The 18,173-nt window shown below is 42.2% G+C and overlaps 1 protein-coding gene across 9 annotated transcripts in view; it reads right to left on the minus strand.

Annotated features, from left to right (window-relative positions):
• The window catches only part of LOC143259440 (uncharacterized), a 475,413-nt gene that overhangs the window by 355,709 nt on the left and 101,531 nt on the right, over positions 1-18,173 (minus strand). For all 9 annotated transcript variants that reach the window (XM_076521695.1, XM_076521694.1, XM_076521698.1 and 6 more), the window contains one exon: positions 192-251. In XM_076521695.1, coding sequence (XP_076377810.1) covers positions 192-251 — 60 coding nt within the window. The remainder of the gene's footprint in view (positions 1-191; positions 252-18,173) is intronic.

Consider the following 18,173-nt stretch of genomic DNA (forward strand, 5'->3'; position numbering starts at 1 on the left):
TACACGAAAATTTTATGCAATAATAGAACATTTCACTCTGAAATGAACCTGAACGAAATCTAGAAAGGATCGTTAGCTTTAAACGATTCTTCCAGACGATTTTTTGCCAAAATGTGCAAGGTGCAACAGGAAAATTTGTGCAAGTAGATTGACGGAATCATTAATGTTAATTTCAAGGAACATTGACTCACCCATCGGACGCTGAGCCGCCGACCTCGCTCTCTCCATAGCGACGACGGTAGTTTCCACATCTGAAACAATGCAATTTGAAAGAATAATTAGACGATTATTTAAACACCGTCTCGTTTTAACTTCATCAAAGATTTTAGTACACGAATTTACATTTTGCTAAATATTTAGGAGCTTCGAATTCGAATGTCTGCAATTTTAATCGATCGTGGTTTTTATTTATAATGCCCCCAACGGCAATGTCGATCAATTTACATCTGACACTGGTAGCCTAAAAAAGGCATTTACAGAAGGTATTGGTCGATGTAAGTAATCGTCTGAAGTATCCACAAAATAACGTGAAATTGCGTTGCTGGTGTTCTTTGCGAGAACTCGTTTATGTTTTTTTTAAATACAGAAATAATACAAAATATATGTATTATTAATAATACAAAAATGAAACAAAATAATACAAAATGTATTATATAAATACAAAAATGTATGTAACCTAAGTAACTTTTTCAACGAAGATCCTTTTCAACAGAGTGAACACAATGATCTCTTCATCTCGGAAATAAATAAATTAAACGCATCTACAAAATGCATTTTTTAAATATTCGTATTAGACTCTGATAGCAAAAGAGTCGAAAAAACATCATTTTTTAATTTTTCTATCATCCCAACGAACTGCAATTTTTTAAAACAACTTAACCATTGCCTAGTAAACTAATCCCTGCAACATGCCAAAAAATTTTATATTGCTTGACCCAATTACAAAAAAGTTATTCCGTTTTAAAAGGTGTACGAATACTTTCCGCGTCGACTGTACTTTATTATTAAACTTTCACAACGTAATAAAGTTTCTGCGTATCGTATATATGTATTTGCAATTTCCGAAGAGAGAAATGGTTAAATAACGGAAAACACAGGTGTGAGAGAGTATGAAACGCACCTGATCCTCGACCTTCCGACGAGTACCGATCGGCGTTTCGCGGATGACGAAACGAGTTCCCGGGCAACGTGGCGAGTACAACAGAGCGCGGAAAGTCCGACAGAGAGAAGAAGGTGCGGGTTTTCTAGAAGATTTGACTGGACGCGGGTTTCGGACCTTCCCTGTGCTATCAGAAATCCCCACCCGCCAACAAAGTATTTGCAATCGTGATCACGGATCTCCCGTCGTTCGTGAACCTCGCTTACCGTACCTATTACCTGGAACGAGCGACATTCTTCGGCCACCACTGGGACAAGGTTGTTTTTCGTGAACGCCTGGCACCGTGCGCCAAGTATCTTAAATAGCTCCGGCTTTATACGACATCGGAACGAGCCCATCAAAAACCGACACGCAAATTACATTGTACCGTGATGTAACCACGCGTGCACTTGCGCCCGGAATGCGCCAATTGATCCTGCGACGCGATTACTTAGATTAAGGAACGTTTCCTCTCGAACTTTCCCCTCGCTGAACCCTCGAGCTACTAATCTCTGGTCTAAGCATTTTTTTGAGGAGCTCGGATCTCGGGGATTCGTTTCAGGTAGCAGGAATAAACTCAGAATCATCTGCCATGCACTCAGCCTTAAGATTCTTCTTGAGCCAAGGGCTCGCGCCCGTTAATTAATAAATAAATCAAATTGAAATCTCAAACTTGAACGAAGGTTTAATCGATTTTCAACCGATTGAGATTTTAATTTAGTTTATCTATTCATTGACGGCTGTGAACCCTTGTGACAATGACGCAAAATATATAATAATGTTATGACTGAAAACGTGCAAATCAAATAAAAAGGTTAAATAAATCTTTAAAATTGTTAACGTTGATGAACGACGATTCAACCCTCCGCTGTCACACTTCCTGCGCGAAGCAGATATGTTATACAATTTTCAAACAACTGTCACGAAAAAACTAGCAATGCTATTGAGACCAAAAAGTTTGAGAATAGAATTCGAACATTGTAGAACAACGTTTCCTTCGCCAGAACTTGATATCTCACTTCCAAGTATATTGAATTAATTGTTAATTTAACCTTTTCGAAGAAAAATGCATTTTCACCCAGCGTGACGGCCATAATGCCGATGCTAATTTAAAGCAAATAAAATGGTAAAATAAAATGGCAGAATATGAGATTATTCCATCGAAAACTTTAATGATGCTTAAGCCTCTTAAATGGATAAAATCTGAACAAAGTAAAAACTTCAAGTGATCTTATTTCACAGTTCGCTTGATTAACAATTGCCTTATCAAAAAAGGATGGAGATCCATGCACGGCTATTTTCTATTAACATTGCAAAAATATAGGAAAATTAGTATAGTAAGAATTTGTGCATTTCTGATTTATCTTTCTGTTCTTGCAGAAAATCTCCAAAAAATCCTCGCCAATTAAGCGACTGAAGATCGATCCAGAAGAACGATGAATAACATTGGATTGAGCAACCCTTGGACAATTTCTTGGATCTCGGAGCGAAGAGCAGAAGAGAATGCAATGGATCGATCAACGGATACGATCCACCTTGATATGGCAGGTGAGGTAGCCGCGCATGCGTTCGTCACTCGGTCTCAGCATGGCGACTTGAACAGAGAGTTTTTCGGTGTGTCTTCTCTATTGGCGAAGCGCGAACGAAAGCGTTCACACCCACCGGTTCGAACTACAGAAACGAGGCATGAATATTTAGTGCGTGTGCACTGCCGGGCGACATGCTCTTTCGTTAACCTTGGAATTTCGATCCGTTCGAGAACGTCGTTTTTTCGGAAACGGTGCCCGGATTCGCTCCGCGAGACGTTTAATATGCAAAGAATCGGCATTGGTAAACAGCCGTGCTCGGAAATTATTCGACGGGACCCGCCATTTGTCCCGGCTTTACAGGGTGTATGCAAATCGACAAAATCACTGGTTGTGGAACGCTGAAATTCTTTTGGGGGCCGAATCCACGGTATATAATAACTTTATTCGTGTGGTGTGGCCTTAAGGGAGCGAGATGGTGCGCAGAATGTTTGATTTTTCCAAAATATCAGAACACGACTAATGGTAATTTCATAAATAAATAAATAAATAAGTCTGCAACAATATGGGGCACTGATCGAGTTATCTTGCTACTGTCTCAGTTCGAAACAAAATCGCAATAATAATCGGTTGGCTTGAAAACTTTATGAATCTTCCGTAATTTACAATGCGAATTATCTGCACGGTAATATTGTCATTACTGTCGCAACCAGTGTCAAATGTCTAAAAGTTGAATATATTTATACGCCCGTTATCGTCGCAATAAAACCGTCCAATAAATAAGAAGTAATTGCTGTTTTACGGTTTAACATGCCTAAGCACTAGACGCGAGGTAAAAATATAAATATATCTCACACATCTTCAATTTGTTGCAACACTTTAATATTATTTCTTAATTAATGTCCTATCTTATATATACGCTACTTGAAACCCTAAGATCAAGTCGGAATTAAATATAATTACTCCACTTTGTATAACTAATGAATTCGTTTAAAATAATTCGATGTTCATTCGGTTCGTGATGCAACAACTAAAATTAATAAAAAGATAATAAATAAGAAAATAAAAGTTGATGTTAAAGATAAATTGTCGGATAAGCGATGAAAAGATAAAATTAGAATAAAACAGAGAAACTTCTCTCGAAGCTTTCGAAAGCGTATCAAGTATTTATATACAGTGGACAATTCCTAGGGATAAATTGTACACAAGAGTGGAAAAAAATCTTGTCCGGTGTCGGCGTTTTCACCGCGTCATTACCTTGCATACGAATGGCTACTTGACCCCCCAGTGACGTGAGTGGCTCGCGTTCACTTTCGTTTGTAGAATTCTCAAGAAAAGTCCGCTCCGAAGCGTTGTAATCGGTAACGAGGTTTCACGACGAGCGGTACATGTATACCGTGGTTGTCCCCGCGACGAATGAAACGAGCGCACAGAAACCGAACGACAGCGACCGGGGTCGCAATCGACGAGTAAAAATCCCGTTTTGTAAAATGCCGGGGTCGATAAGCGGGACATGTCACGCGTATCGCCGTAATTAAATCCGATTGGGGCGGTGGTCCGGCAACAAAGACGGCGCGGAACACGTTAACAAGTCGGTTCGAAGCTTTAATACGTCTCGCACGGTTTCGAGAGCGACCGCGCATTTTAATAAGGCGGCGGGCCTTTCGTCTCAAAAGCGAACGAACGAGAACGGTCGCCGGTGATAAGAGGCGAGGCGAGGCGAGGCGAGGCGAAGCGAGGTCTGACTCGCGCCATTAATTTTCACACACGGCTAATCGGAACGGTCGATCCGCTCGATCGCCCTCCGATCGTTCCCGCGTTACGATAAAGCCGTTCGTTCGACTGTACGTCGACTTCGTAACAGTTCGAGCCCGAATCGATTTCGGACGCTAAAACCATTACCTGTCGCGCGGGAACGTGAAACGGTCCTTCGAGCTGTGGCTGCGAATTTCAATTTGTCGGGGATCGGCACAGGGCCTAGGTGAAACGATCGATCACCGTTCCAGTCGGCGAAAAGAGAACGATCTTGCTGGAAAATGTTTGTCGCCTCGCTGCTAAACGCTGTCGAGTGACGAATCGAACGCATTGTGTTCTGCAGCTGGACTACTCGGCCGATGCAAACGGTTGGGCGAAATTCGTTCGATTGTCGGATGACGAATAAGAATACAATTTTTATTCGTTATTTTTAAATGACGAACAAGGATGCTATTATTGGTCATTATTCACGAATAACTATATACAAAAAATGTTCGAAAATGATTTATTCGGACAAGAATAAGATAGGAATAAGGTAATAATTCACAAAAAAATTATTCGCGACAATATATATTTGTCAACGTAATGAAGAAATTTATCAATATCTATCGACTGCATTCTGGGATGCAGCTCATTAATTTAGATTGGTCGACACACCGGAGAAATTCTTAGATGATTTATAAATAGATTAGAGAAAAGAATGTCCATCGATAATGAATATTATTAATGCTGACGCGAGCGCAGTTTAATTGTCGCTCGCAGACTGCTGATTGCATCGCGTTCATTGTATGACTCTGCGACACGTTACTGAATAAGAGCTACGCAATTTTTACACCTCATTGTGCAATGGCTGTTAAGGATTAACGTCGAAGTGTAGCCATCGGTTTTAAATATAATAAATCGAACTTAATTGAACGATTAAATTGATTCTCGGACGCGCCGCGACAACAAAGAGAACATTTAATAAACGCAATCAAGCGATCAACGGGTGCAATGAATTGTTACTGGTTAGCAACGTTAATCGACGACCGTGTAATCGTCGGAAATAAAAATATTGAGCGTAAGCCTTCGATAACGCGCAATAACGCGCAATAACGTGCAATAACGTGCAACGACTTCCTCGAAGCGCAATTATTGAACGATCGGAGTCGAGGGAAACGACTAGCCCCCGCTTTTATTGCCTCGCGTGAAACAAAACGAGGCTTCTGTTCCACGGTCTACAGGAAAAGTAAACTACAGTGAAATCCGAACGGGGAACTGTATATTCCTGTCGATCGTTTAGAAATTAGCGACGATTTCTTTGGATCCGCAATGTCACCAGTTCCGACAAAATAACTGCGCGCGCTAGAAATCGAGTTCCAATTTCCAAGAAATAAACTGGAATGTGGAACGTTTGTTTTCAAATAAGTACATTATTTGTAACGCAGATAGTTATTGCGTACTGGTTTAAAGTTCATTTATCCTCTCAGACCCGGCAAGTTATAAAATCGTTGTATATTAGCAATGTAAATATTTATTATTTACTAGTTTCAAATTCTTTTATCCTCTCAGACCCGGCAAGTCAATAAAATTAACTGTGTTTTTAGTTTTTCACCGAATAACATACAATGATGAATTCTTTCGTCGCGAACCAAAAATTCTAGAAAATTACGCAAGCGGTTCGGAAAGAACGATAATATTTTTATTGACGCTAAATCCATCGAGCAGTGAAAATGCTCGACATGCATTGCTTCAAAGAATTAGATGACTGAATTTATTTGGACATTTCGCTGTTTTAATTATAACGTGTGCTTGAATTCAGAAATTTATTCAATCGTTCCCTACGAAAAATTGTCGTTTCAACAATCTTAGAACAAAAAATATGGTAAAAGACATTTTGATCAGCAAAGTAGTTTCAACGTTAAAAAGGTATAATAGAAATTGCCACAAACGTTTTTCCAAGCCAGTTAAAATATAATTAAAAAGTACAATATTCATATAGTATTTTGAATTCGCAAATTATAAAAATCATCCGTGTTCGAACTTCATAATTAAACTCCGAATTTTACGCACGTATAAAATTTAACAATCCTATTATAAATAGATAGCGGATCTTAATGCGAAATAAAAATTGTCTGCCCGAATAGCAACGTACAAAATAATTATTTTCAGCCTATTAGAACGATTAAGAATAAAGATAAATTTAACCTCTTTATGTCGCAATTCAGGCAGGCAATTTTTATTTTGCATAAAGATCCGCGGTCTATTTATAATAAATACTTTCTGCCAGGTGTGGACCGCATCCTCACCCCCGACCCACCCCGCTAATAACGAAACAAGTTGAGGAAACGTTCCCGAGAAAGCGTTTCGACGATCTCCGTGCGGATCGTAGCCGAGGCACCGAATTTATTCCCGTTCCACGGTTACACCACCGGCGATGGGGGTGGAAAAGGCAGCCTCGTGAGCTAGCTGGAGCTAGTGCATCAGGCTGCGCTATGCACATACACACACACACGGCGGGCCGCAGCGGGGCGTATTTAGCTGCGCAGACGTAGCGAAACATAGTACGAGTAACACATATATCGGCAATTCTTTTACCGACCCGTTTCGCTTTATGCACCCCGAGGAAAGTGCACGAGCCGCTTTACTGCTCGAGAAGTTCGCCGACGGAGGCGCGCGGACGGATACCAACCCTGTCAGAAGGGGGTGGTTCGAGAATGTGGCTGGGAGGCACCGGAAAACGCGGGAGACCTGTATACTGGGTGAATCTAACAACTGGCCAAAGGATTAGAGACTATTTCGTAGGGTTTATCGAGCTGCATCGTCGAGGATTTTCATTTTTGTGGAAGCCCTTCGGTGCAGCAATTTTGTGGGATTTATTTTTATTTTATTATTATGAACACACTAAAATGTAGGACACGATGCTAAAAGAAATAATCCTGGAATTGAACAGAAATTTCACCAATAATTAATATTAGTTGGTGTAGGCAATTTGTTTAACGAATTTATTATTATATTTAAAATAATATTACAATATTCAAAATCGGATTTGAAACAGACAGTTCTATTGGACAAATTTGTCTCATTTGTACATTAAAGAATTAAACTCTATAATCGAAAATTCGGTTGCTAGTACATTACAAACAATAGCGATTATTCATTATAAAACAGTGGTGGTAGTAATATGATTGACATATTTGCAGCCAATGTTACTAGGTTTAAAACAAGTCATTGTAAACTGTACACCTGATTCATTAATTCTTCGACAATCAACATCATTATGCTTTATCTTTGTCATCGTAAAAATGAGTGTTTACCCGTGTAAATAAATAAGGTAAATTAAATGAAGGAATTAAAATAAAACAGTGGACAATATTATAAGAAAATGTTAAAAAAAACATACTAATTTTTCGGCATTATGCACCAGTTTCTAAAGAGGAAAGTTCAATCGCGCTTTACAGCTGCACCGATGCATCCGGCTAAAAGATCGAACATCTCGCGGAAGGAGCTCGACGAACAAAGCTCGCCGGTTGCAATTTTGCGAAGTCGGCACGAAAAGCAGAGTTGCAACCCTCCGGTAGATTCACCCAGTATACCTAAACAGGAAATTTCCGTGCGCGGCGGGAATCGCGGCTCTGGAAGTAGGAAACCTTGAATGTAAAACAGGGGATGTAAATGCGCTGGGCCGGCCAGAAGGGATGAACTGCGAGCTGCATATTTAAACGCGGATAAAAAGCTCCCTAATCTGGCCGCGTCTTCGCGGTGCCTGCAACGCCTTCCAACTCTGGGTAATCCTTTCCACGGAATTTGTTTACGATTCGATGCGCCACGCGTCCCTTTCTCGAGGGCGTGCACGCGGCGGCGGCGGTGCCCGGGAAAGTTGCGTGCGCTTAAGTTTTTAATATCGCGGACTCGGGTTCCGGGGATTTTAATAAGGTGAGAAAACGGGGTCCTCTCTCGCCCGGCGCCGGCCGAGCCGAGTTTAAGTTCATCCGCGGGCGTCGACGACCACGGAACGACCTGAACTTCGACTTATTAAAAATGTTGCACTGCAACACTGCTCGGCTAATCCTGGGCTGCTGCCGTGAACATGCCCTTCGTCTACTCTTCGTGGAAATCACTCGAAGATGACTTCAATTTTGTTTAGAGACTGATTGTTTATTTGATTTTTATTTATTGACCCTTCGCACTCGAGTGGAGACTCTGAAGGGTCTCCATCGAATCGTATCTGCATCATTAAATTAACGCTAAATTTATCGAGTTTTGATAGCGATTAACACGTGCTTGTTTATAAGAATGGCAAGACTGAATTTATTTAAACTTCTCACCATTCTTATCGTAATATCAGCTTGGCTAAACGAATTGATTCAATTGTTTCTTAACCAATTAGCTGTCTGTTCCTTTTTATTTCCTTTGTTTACGCTCTGGCCGATCGTTATTATACCTTTGTATTGTATAGCAACGGGTTCATCCTGTCAACCGGAAAACATTATTATTATTATCATTGTCATTAATGATAGTAACAGTGTGCAACAAGTATGCACGTAAGCAGTTTCAGGAAGTCAACCGGAACTGCATAACAAATGCATCGAATCTGCAGTTCGTGCAGTGCAATAATTCCGCGCAGGTTCGAGCAACGCTATTTCGATATTTATTCAAGAAAAACGAAGGAGGCTTCGTAGAACAACGTAGCAGTGGAGCAGACGGGAAGAAGCGTCGGCGAAAACGAGGCGAGATTAAAAAGCCATTACGCGGAAGGTGCAAAACAAAGGCCGGCGGCGATCGGCCGACGCGTCTCAAAATCACGTAACCCCGACGTCAAACACTTTCATGCAATAAACAGTTTACGAGCCATTTGCGGCCATCAAGTCGAGTCATCAGATACCCATCCACGCGTAAATACCTATGTATACGAACACGGTGCGGCGCGGTGCGGCGCGGCGAGGCGCGTGGCTCGCGCCGGATCGCTCAATTAACGATTTCCCGGGCATAAAATTTCCCAATAAAATCCGAATGGCGATCTTCCGATCCGGTCCGGTCGAATAAACAGCAGCGGCAGTATCAAAATTGGATCGAGACCGCGGGGCAAATTTTCCGTCTCGGTCTCGCCTGATCGCCGGCGCGTTTTACGAGGGCCGGCCGGCCGGCTCGGTGCTCGGTTTTTCGGCGTTCAGGCCCGGGCCGTGGGTGGGAAGATGGGTTTCCAGTGTTTACAGGCCGGGCCACGATACCCAAGACCCTCGTACCTGGGATACCTCCGACCGAGAAACGCTCCCGGAGACGATGCATCATCCGGAATTGCGGGCCGGCTGCATCTCTCGCCTGGATCTCTCGCCTGCATCCCGGCCAACGGGCGCGCACTCCTGCGCTCCACCTGCGTGCAACCCGCCCTTAAGCCGGTTTCAGGAAGCGAAATGGTCCGCCGGCAACGGCAGGTCGAGGTGGGGAGAGGGATATCAATGGGCAGAGTGCATAGTCGGCCGAGCTCAGCGAGACATACCATGGAAAATCGAGCCGGCAGCCATCGTTCCCCCCTGCAACAGGCGCCGCCATCTTTTTTTCCCCATCGAGCTGTTGCTCCTCTCCGATACTCTCGATCTCGCAGCCCCCCGCCTCGTTCGCCTTTTATTTTTTATCGATGCACGCTGTTTACGAGCCACGCGATCTCCGCCGGAGGAGATCCGAATACGTACTGCATCGTCGACCGGCGTGACGGGTCTCGTCTTCGGCGAACAGTTTCGGGGAAATCGCGAGCTCTCTGCAGGATGGTAAATCAATATTGTTCGTTTATTGTTGCTCCTGCGGATGGTAATCGCGTGGGTTAGAATGGGGGTGAAGTAAGTCACATTTTTGAAAATTTGGACTCGCGTATCAAAATGTGATCCGTGCATGTCGAAATGTTGAAAGGACGCGTGAAATAAATTATAAGGTTGCTATGTATAGAAATTGACTTGACTCTAAATTATGTTAATAAATATGATTTACGCGGCTATGATTCTAACCCACCCGATTGTTTTCTTGTGCAATTGATCCGAGCTGTATTTCTTGAGGAACGATTATAAATAGACAACGGATTTACATATGTGCAAAATAAAAATTGTCTGCATCAATTGTTAAAACTAAACAGCAAGTTCGTTATTCGTTTAATCGTTTTAATAAATTCGAAACAATACATTGGCAGTTTTAAATTCTTTCAATTTTCTTACCATGTTAAATTGCATCTACCCAATTTTTACATAAATGCGTGAAATCCATCTTGCAGCACAATCGACGATAATCAATTCTTACGGAATGCTCCGGACGTGATAAGTAAAACATTTTGTATACCACCGCGAGACCAGAAGGTCCAAGTTTCCCGGATTTTTCTCCGAATTTCTCTGAGAGCAATAACTTGCGGAAAACCTAATGTTATGGCTAGACCGCATCATCATTTCAACGGCAGTGGGGCCGGCTTTTTTTTCCCGTCAGGACTTGCTAAAAGAGCCATAAAATGCTTACGTGTCTCTTTAACGTGGACACGCGGCAAGGATAATAATCCCGGCGCCGTTAAGGGGCGCAATTAACCCCTTAATGAACTCCCTAGCGTTGTCTCCGCGTGACACGAGGCGATGCAGTTATCCGAAATGATTTCACCTCGCGCCGTTGTGGAATAACGATCCAGTGGCGGACCGATTATTACTTCCGCGCGATCCAATTCCCGCGCATAGTAATTATTCTTACTTACAGTGCGATCGTTTTCTTCCCCGCCCGTGAATAGCGGATGTTTATGCAAAGCGGAAATTGAAGAACGAGGGAACAACGTGCGCGTCGCGAGTTAAATCGCGACGCATTTTATTCGCGTGGATCGCGATCATTTTCGAGCATGTCCGACGTTGCGTCGCGATAGCTATTGGTATCTACAAAGTGCAATCTATTTGTTGGGATCGTTTTCCTAGTCGTTTCATGTCCTCGCATTTGCAGCTTAGAATTACATTATATTTGCGATATTTATCACTAGACAACGGTTCCGTATGCAGAATAAAAATTCTCTACCTCGATTGCAGGAAACAGAAAAACAATAAAAATGTATTCTCTCTATTAATAAATTGAGCAAATTGAAAACAGTGCAACTGTATCTCGTAATTCTTCTATTGTTTTCACTGTTCCGCACTTCGTCTGCCAATTTTTCTAATAAATGCATACGATCCGTATAAATAAATAGATAAAACAAATAATCATCGGTCTAATGTAGTCGAGAGAATATCTCTAAATTGGCAGTGCGCGTGTGTGTATGTGTGCAGAACGATCGACAAAGGGAACAGTCACGAAGACCGATAAAATGGTAAACGGGAATTCACTTGATAATCGTATGCGTTGCGTGTTCAGGTAGATCGGGAATCACTGTGGCTACGATTCCGAGTCTTTGTTGAACAATCAACGTGTAATCTCGGTAGAACAGACTTAATGGGTCGCAGTGTGCGCTTCCGAGCGATCCGTTTCCTCGGGGCGTGCGCGCCAATTTGCGCGTTTTCGCTTTCGTGTCAGCCGATTAAAAATCTTAATGAAATCCGGGCGCCGCGCGTCAGCAGCGTTCCTTCATTTTTCCTTTCTGCGAGATAGCATCGACACCCATAGCTATGTATACACACACATGTATGTACTACACATTCGCGAATTGCGTGTACATCGCGGCGACTGCGTGCAGATATCGCGCGCGCATTCGTTTCCACGTTATTTCATGGAGCGGGGAACAATGTAGCGGCGATCTACGATCGGCCCGCGTGTTTCTCTCTGCTGTTCGAAAAAGGGCGCGCGGCTCCCGAGTTCATTATCGAACGATTAATTGAGAGGAAGCCGACAATGTTGCTCGTTAAGCCGAGGCTGCTAAGTGGCCCGATATGCGATCTGCAACAAGAATCTGTCGGCATACGGCCGGAGCGGGAACGGAGAACGGCGCTAATCCGTCGCCCAGCCGACTAACAGCCTAGAAATCGCGATTATTAATGGTATCTTCGTGGTAATGTACCAGCAACGCGATAAAAAAAGAACCATCGCGAATTCATTTCTCATAGCTGCGATTGCGGATGCCGGCGCGAATACAGATTTCCACGATTTCTTATTCGTAGAAATTGCAATCGGCCAGCCGGCCATCTTCCCAAACGGAATAACTTTCTTCGAATTGGTTCGAATGACAATAATTTTTCTGTAAAATAGATTGACACACAGTCGAGCTATAGGCGCTGAAAGATGCGAAAATTACCTGTTTTCGGTTGTAATACGTGGAAGACTGATATTTTCACAATTTAAATGTGAAACCTTGCGAATTGCTTTTTTCCATTTGCAGAAAACTTCGGTCAGGTAAAAAGTCGCAGAACCATGGATCTTTTAATCGCATTATCATTTCAAACAATTTGCAATTTAATACAATTTCTGTACATTTATTCTTCAGAAACACCCGTCGATCCAAGGAAAAGAGTTTGGAAAAGAGTTACTCCGTTTGAAAAGATGTTGATATATTTTGCGACGCGAGTGAGCAACCACGAATAAGTTGACAATTTCTTTTCGGTCATAAACAACACGATCCTGAACGATGCAAAATGCAGAACCTTGTCACAGAACCACCCTGATCACTGTCACAGCTACATTCGGCCCAGCTCCGCAGTTCGAAGGATTAAGCCGGTGTACACGGGAAGAAAAATAATCCGAATGTTTCCATCCAGGTGACAACGCGGCACCGCCATAAATCTGGCCGAAAGCCTAGGGTGCTAGGGGGTGCGGCGCGGGCGCGGCGGCTACGGCTAAATTGTCGGGGGCGCGCAATTACGCCTGGAACGAGGAACTTTCATAATTCGGGACCCCGTCCGCCGCGCCGGCCGTACTTTCTTCGCGTGTTTTTCGCGCGCCATCAAAGTAACAACCGCGGACGGGGTCGTTCGGCGCACTTCGTGCATTCCGTGCATTTTCTGCGACGAATTTTCTGCGCGTGAGAACGAGCCCGTTATTCCGGCCACGGGCACACACTTCCGCGAGAGTGCGACGCGAAACGACCGCACCTCGGCGCATGCTTGCGACTGCCCGCTACCGAATCTAGTCTACAGGGTGTCAACGGAATCACAGGGGTCGATGCGCCATGTTTTGCTTCGGGGTGGGGGTTGAGTCTGGGGAAACTGGCCCCGCGTTCGTAGAGTTAACGCTGGCTCCGCCGAAGGTGTCGCAAGACACCTAATCGTTTCTATTTAACACTATTTTTATCGAAGGAGTTAACACGTTAAGCGGTTAAGGGATGAAGGAGTTAACGCGTTATAATTCTGTGAAACCTGCGAGTAATGTTTGAATGATACTCATTAAAATTTTGTTTCGTGACTAATAATATTTAGGGACATTCTTTTATGATCGTCGAATCATTCAAAATTTATTTATATACGAAAATATAATTTTAAAAAATTTGGATCGTCGGTCACCGGTGACTTAACGCGTTTCAAGACATCTTTTAATCATTTTTAATAAAGATTATTTTGTATGTTCTATGTTTTCTATGTAATCACGTCGCGACTTTTGCTATAGTCGTCACAGAATTAATTCGGTAAATTGTATAATACAAGATATCGGCGGAAATAGTGTCAAACCGCGGATTTTTACGAATTCATAACTATCATCATTGTATTATACAAAATAAACGTTATATGGTTCTTTAGAGTATTTTAGGATTATTTGACATCTGAACGAAGCTAAAAAGACAGTGGCATGGTCAAACTATACCCGGCATCGATCCACCCCCCGTCTCTTCGCAGCGTCTGTACGAATAGTCAAATCGAACTCCAAGCCACGTACTCAGTGTGTCTTCGTCAATTTCAAGATATGCAACCTAACTCTTACAAAGAATATTATGCAACCATCTTCGTTTATTTCAATAAATTCTGTAGTTCCTATAAAACACATCAAGAAATGGAAACCAAAAGATCAAGGGAAGAAACCAGTCTCCAAACACAGTTCCAAAAACGTTTGCAAAGATCAACGCAAAGATTATTTATCCATTATCGTCCAATTTTCTTGTAAGTGCTAAATAGATTATAAAAATCTTGCCTCGTTCCTTGTTGCAGTTTCATGCAGCAAAACGACAGTCTCGCTACAAACACGAAATGCTGAAATTATTATATAAAAATATCCAACTGTTTGTATTTATAATACTACACTCAATAGTAGTCCTAATTGAGTTACAGTTCAGTCATAGAGACAGTTTAAGCAAGAAGATGCAGCGGAACGGAACCACGTGTAATCAATAAGGAAACCAGTGAAGTCATTATTATGCCAGTTAAGCCATTAATATGCACTTAATATGCACCTCAGCGGTCGCGATTGAAAGAAATCATTGTACATGAAAAGTCGATACAGAATCTAAAAACCGACGACGTATTTACCATCGGAGGAGGCAACTGTTCCCGAGGAACGATCCGAGAAGAAAACCGAGGTTAGGGGAACAAAGTTGCAAGAATCTCGCGGACGCGGGGATTCGGGAGCAGCGAAGAGGGGAACGGAGACACCATGTATGGAGGAACACGAAATGGTACTATCGGCGTGCAGGGGGTTGGGAGTCCGCAACAACTGCATGCAAGTAAATTGGTGTAATCAACCGGTGGGCGGAGGACGCGCGGCAATCTCACGCAATATTGCGCATGGAAAATTTATAAATTCGAAATTCGCCGGCGATTCGCTCGGCGTGCGTGTCCACCGTTTGCTGTTGCACACGTATCTGAACACTCGGCACACTCCGGGGGAGAAAGAGAAATGGAAAGAGAAAGAGAAAGAGTGTGCGAGAGAGCAAACAAGAAAAAGAGAAAGAGAGAGAGAGAGAGACGCAGACGGGCGCACGCGAACGCCACGATAAGAGAATCCACCGGCTGCCATATTGATCCCGTGCGCAGCTCGCCTCTGTTCCCCGCGTTGCTACTTTGTTGCGGCTGTTTATCATCCTGGAACCTCTCTGCTGGCCCGTCGCTTCGTTACACGGTCCGCCCGTTGTATCCTCGCGTTTCGCGCTCGTATTTTAGTATTATTCTCTGCTTTTCTCCTCTTTCACCAGCCTTCCCGCTATTTTTCTCTTTTTTCATTCCTTTCTTGTTCGTTGTTTTGTTGAACGTCAACAACGCGCGCCCGCCGATTTTACGACTTCCCCGATACGGTTGAACAACGTGTTACACGCCCCTGGCCGGACACTCGGCTGGATCCGCGAGCGTTCCCCGGCACTGTATAACTTGATAATTCGCTTCCATATTTTTTTTTGTGCGGCGAGAGGGTGCGCGGCACCCCGGCCAAGGATACAAAGAAGACGAACGAGCTCACGGGATTCGGCGGGCGAGCGGGTATGGGCGGATTTTACGCCGTTGTTAGCGGACACGGGATTTTTATGCAGATTCATGTTTTTTCGGGAACGCGGAATTTCGTTTCCTGCATTAGCAGTTTCGGCGCACTCAAAACACAACTTTCTGAATAGAAAGTTTATGCAGTTCGATTCCGCGTCGGTTTCTAATACCATTTTTACCGGAGCGTCTCCTTGGATGCGCTCGAAACTGCAACGAGCCCGATATCGTGGCTATTCCAAGTTTCATTTTATTTATCGTAGCCCGAGGTGCGAAATCATAAAGAGAAGGAAACGATTCTCGCTTCCGAAGGATGAATTCAATATTGAAGGATACAGTGTTTTATCTGCCAAGCTAAACTATACTAGCGTTTTATCTGCAAGGCTGCTCGTCTGGCGTAGACGTCTCAATTACTGCCACCGTCCCTATAACTGCCACTTTAATTGTTTCACTTAACAGTGAAACTACTTCGGTATAATCACTAATAATTATAGTTTAACTAATTAAACGTGGACTCCGTTGTTGATGATAACAGGGAAACGTTGCATATTTATATTTATAGATTAATATTAAAAGATGGATTTGCCATTAACGTGTCGAAAATAAGACTAGCGTAAACGGAGAAAAAGGAATCCGTTGTAGTGCAAAAAGAGTGGTAATTTTACTACTGTTCATTTTATATCTGCTCCAATAAATTAATTACTAATATATTTGAGAGTGATTTTAATAATATAATCGAGTAAAACCGGTGATTTTTATTGTTAACTTATAATAATATATAGAAAAATTTTCTTTAATAAAGATCTTAAGCATTATCATGCTGCAAATTTTTAGGTTAAACAACTTCTAATATAATTAAAAATATAATAATAAAAATAATAATAATAATAAATATATATAATAATATATAAAATAATAATATATAATAATAATAATAATAAATATATATAATAATATATAAAATAATAATATATAATAATAATAATAATAAATATAATAAAAAATAATTAACTAAATTTACGATGTAAATCATTTTCAAATTTTCTTACCAACAGATTGATAAACATTTTCGACAAAGATCGACCGTGTCGTCGAAGCACTTTGGAAAATCAAGAGGCTGTTTGGTCCCGAAATCCGAGTTTTCCGAGGTTTTCATCGCGCATCCACTTTCCTCCCGATAATTGCTCGACTGTATCAAAAGTCTCGTTCCACAATTAACTGGATCGGGCCGAGTCCTTAATAGGAATGCATAAAAGTCCGTCATCCTTGAACCGTATACTTTTATCCACGGATTGGAAAGAGGCAATTAGCTGTTCGAGCATTCGAGGCGCAATCCCTGCCGCGGGGGATAATTTAATCGTCGTCACGACCGATAATTTAATTACACGGAATCGCTGCAATTTCATTCTCTGGTCCGCGGAGGAACTTCGGCCGGGATCGTTCTCCTGCGTTCTTCGATCGGCTTTAAGACTCCTTTTGAATTTAGATTCGCGTAGCTATTATCCCGGAGACAGTTCAAGGAAACCGCGGGAACGTCCTTTTCATTAAACCAGACGTATCGAACGCGAATATGAATTATCTTTTCGTTCCGAAGCGAAATTCATATGCAATTTTAGAAAATTCGCTGCGATAAAATCGGCGGTGAAAATTTAAAATAGATTCCTGTCCAACACTAAAATACCATCTTCTTGAAATTAATATATAGTACACAGAGCGCATAAAAACTTACAGTAATTATAAAATTGATTGTTTTCCCAGATGCTGATTAATAAGCCAGTTTCGATGACGATAGAAGAGATAATGTACGATTGCGCACATTTTGATTTTCCTTGAAGAGAATGTGAACACTACCTTCCGTATAATTAATACAGACTCTTCAGAACATATTATGACCTGCAAGTCTGAAATTTCTTTTTTTACTAATAATTACAAAATTAGCTCCAACGAGGGTCACATGCTACCAGCATAAATATAACCTTTTCCCAGTATCCAAATTAAAATACCATTTTTTAAAGAAAAATATACAGCCTCAAGAACGCACCGAGACTCGCAATAATTATAAAATACTTTTTGTTTCCGCCTAACCATTAAAATCGCTTAATTAAGAATAAGTAAAATTAGCTTCGACAAGATTCATCGACAAGAAAAATTCTGAATCAAATAGCACGAATACAACTATTTACCTCAGTAAAAAATTGAAACACAATTTTTTAATAATCAAAGTAGAGTTCCAAAAATTACACAGAAAGCTGAAACGAGGCGAGAACACTACGGTCTCGGGCGTACTAATTAAAAAATCGACTGCAGCAGACCGGGTCCGAGCAAATCGCAAAGGGTTGATCCCCCCTGATCGAGTCCAGCTGGAAAGCACGCGAGCTATGCGACCAGGATAGCAATGTCCGGCGGAGGGACAAAGTTGCGAAGGCAGATCGCGACACG

Source organism: Megalopta genalis, chromosome 5, assembly GCF_051020955.1.
Source record: "Megalopta genalis isolate 19385.01 chromosome 5, iyMegGena1_principal, whole genome shotgun sequence".
Taxonomy (NCBI): Eukaryota; Metazoa; Arthropoda; class Insecta; order Hymenoptera; family Halictidae; genus Megalopta; species Megalopta genalis.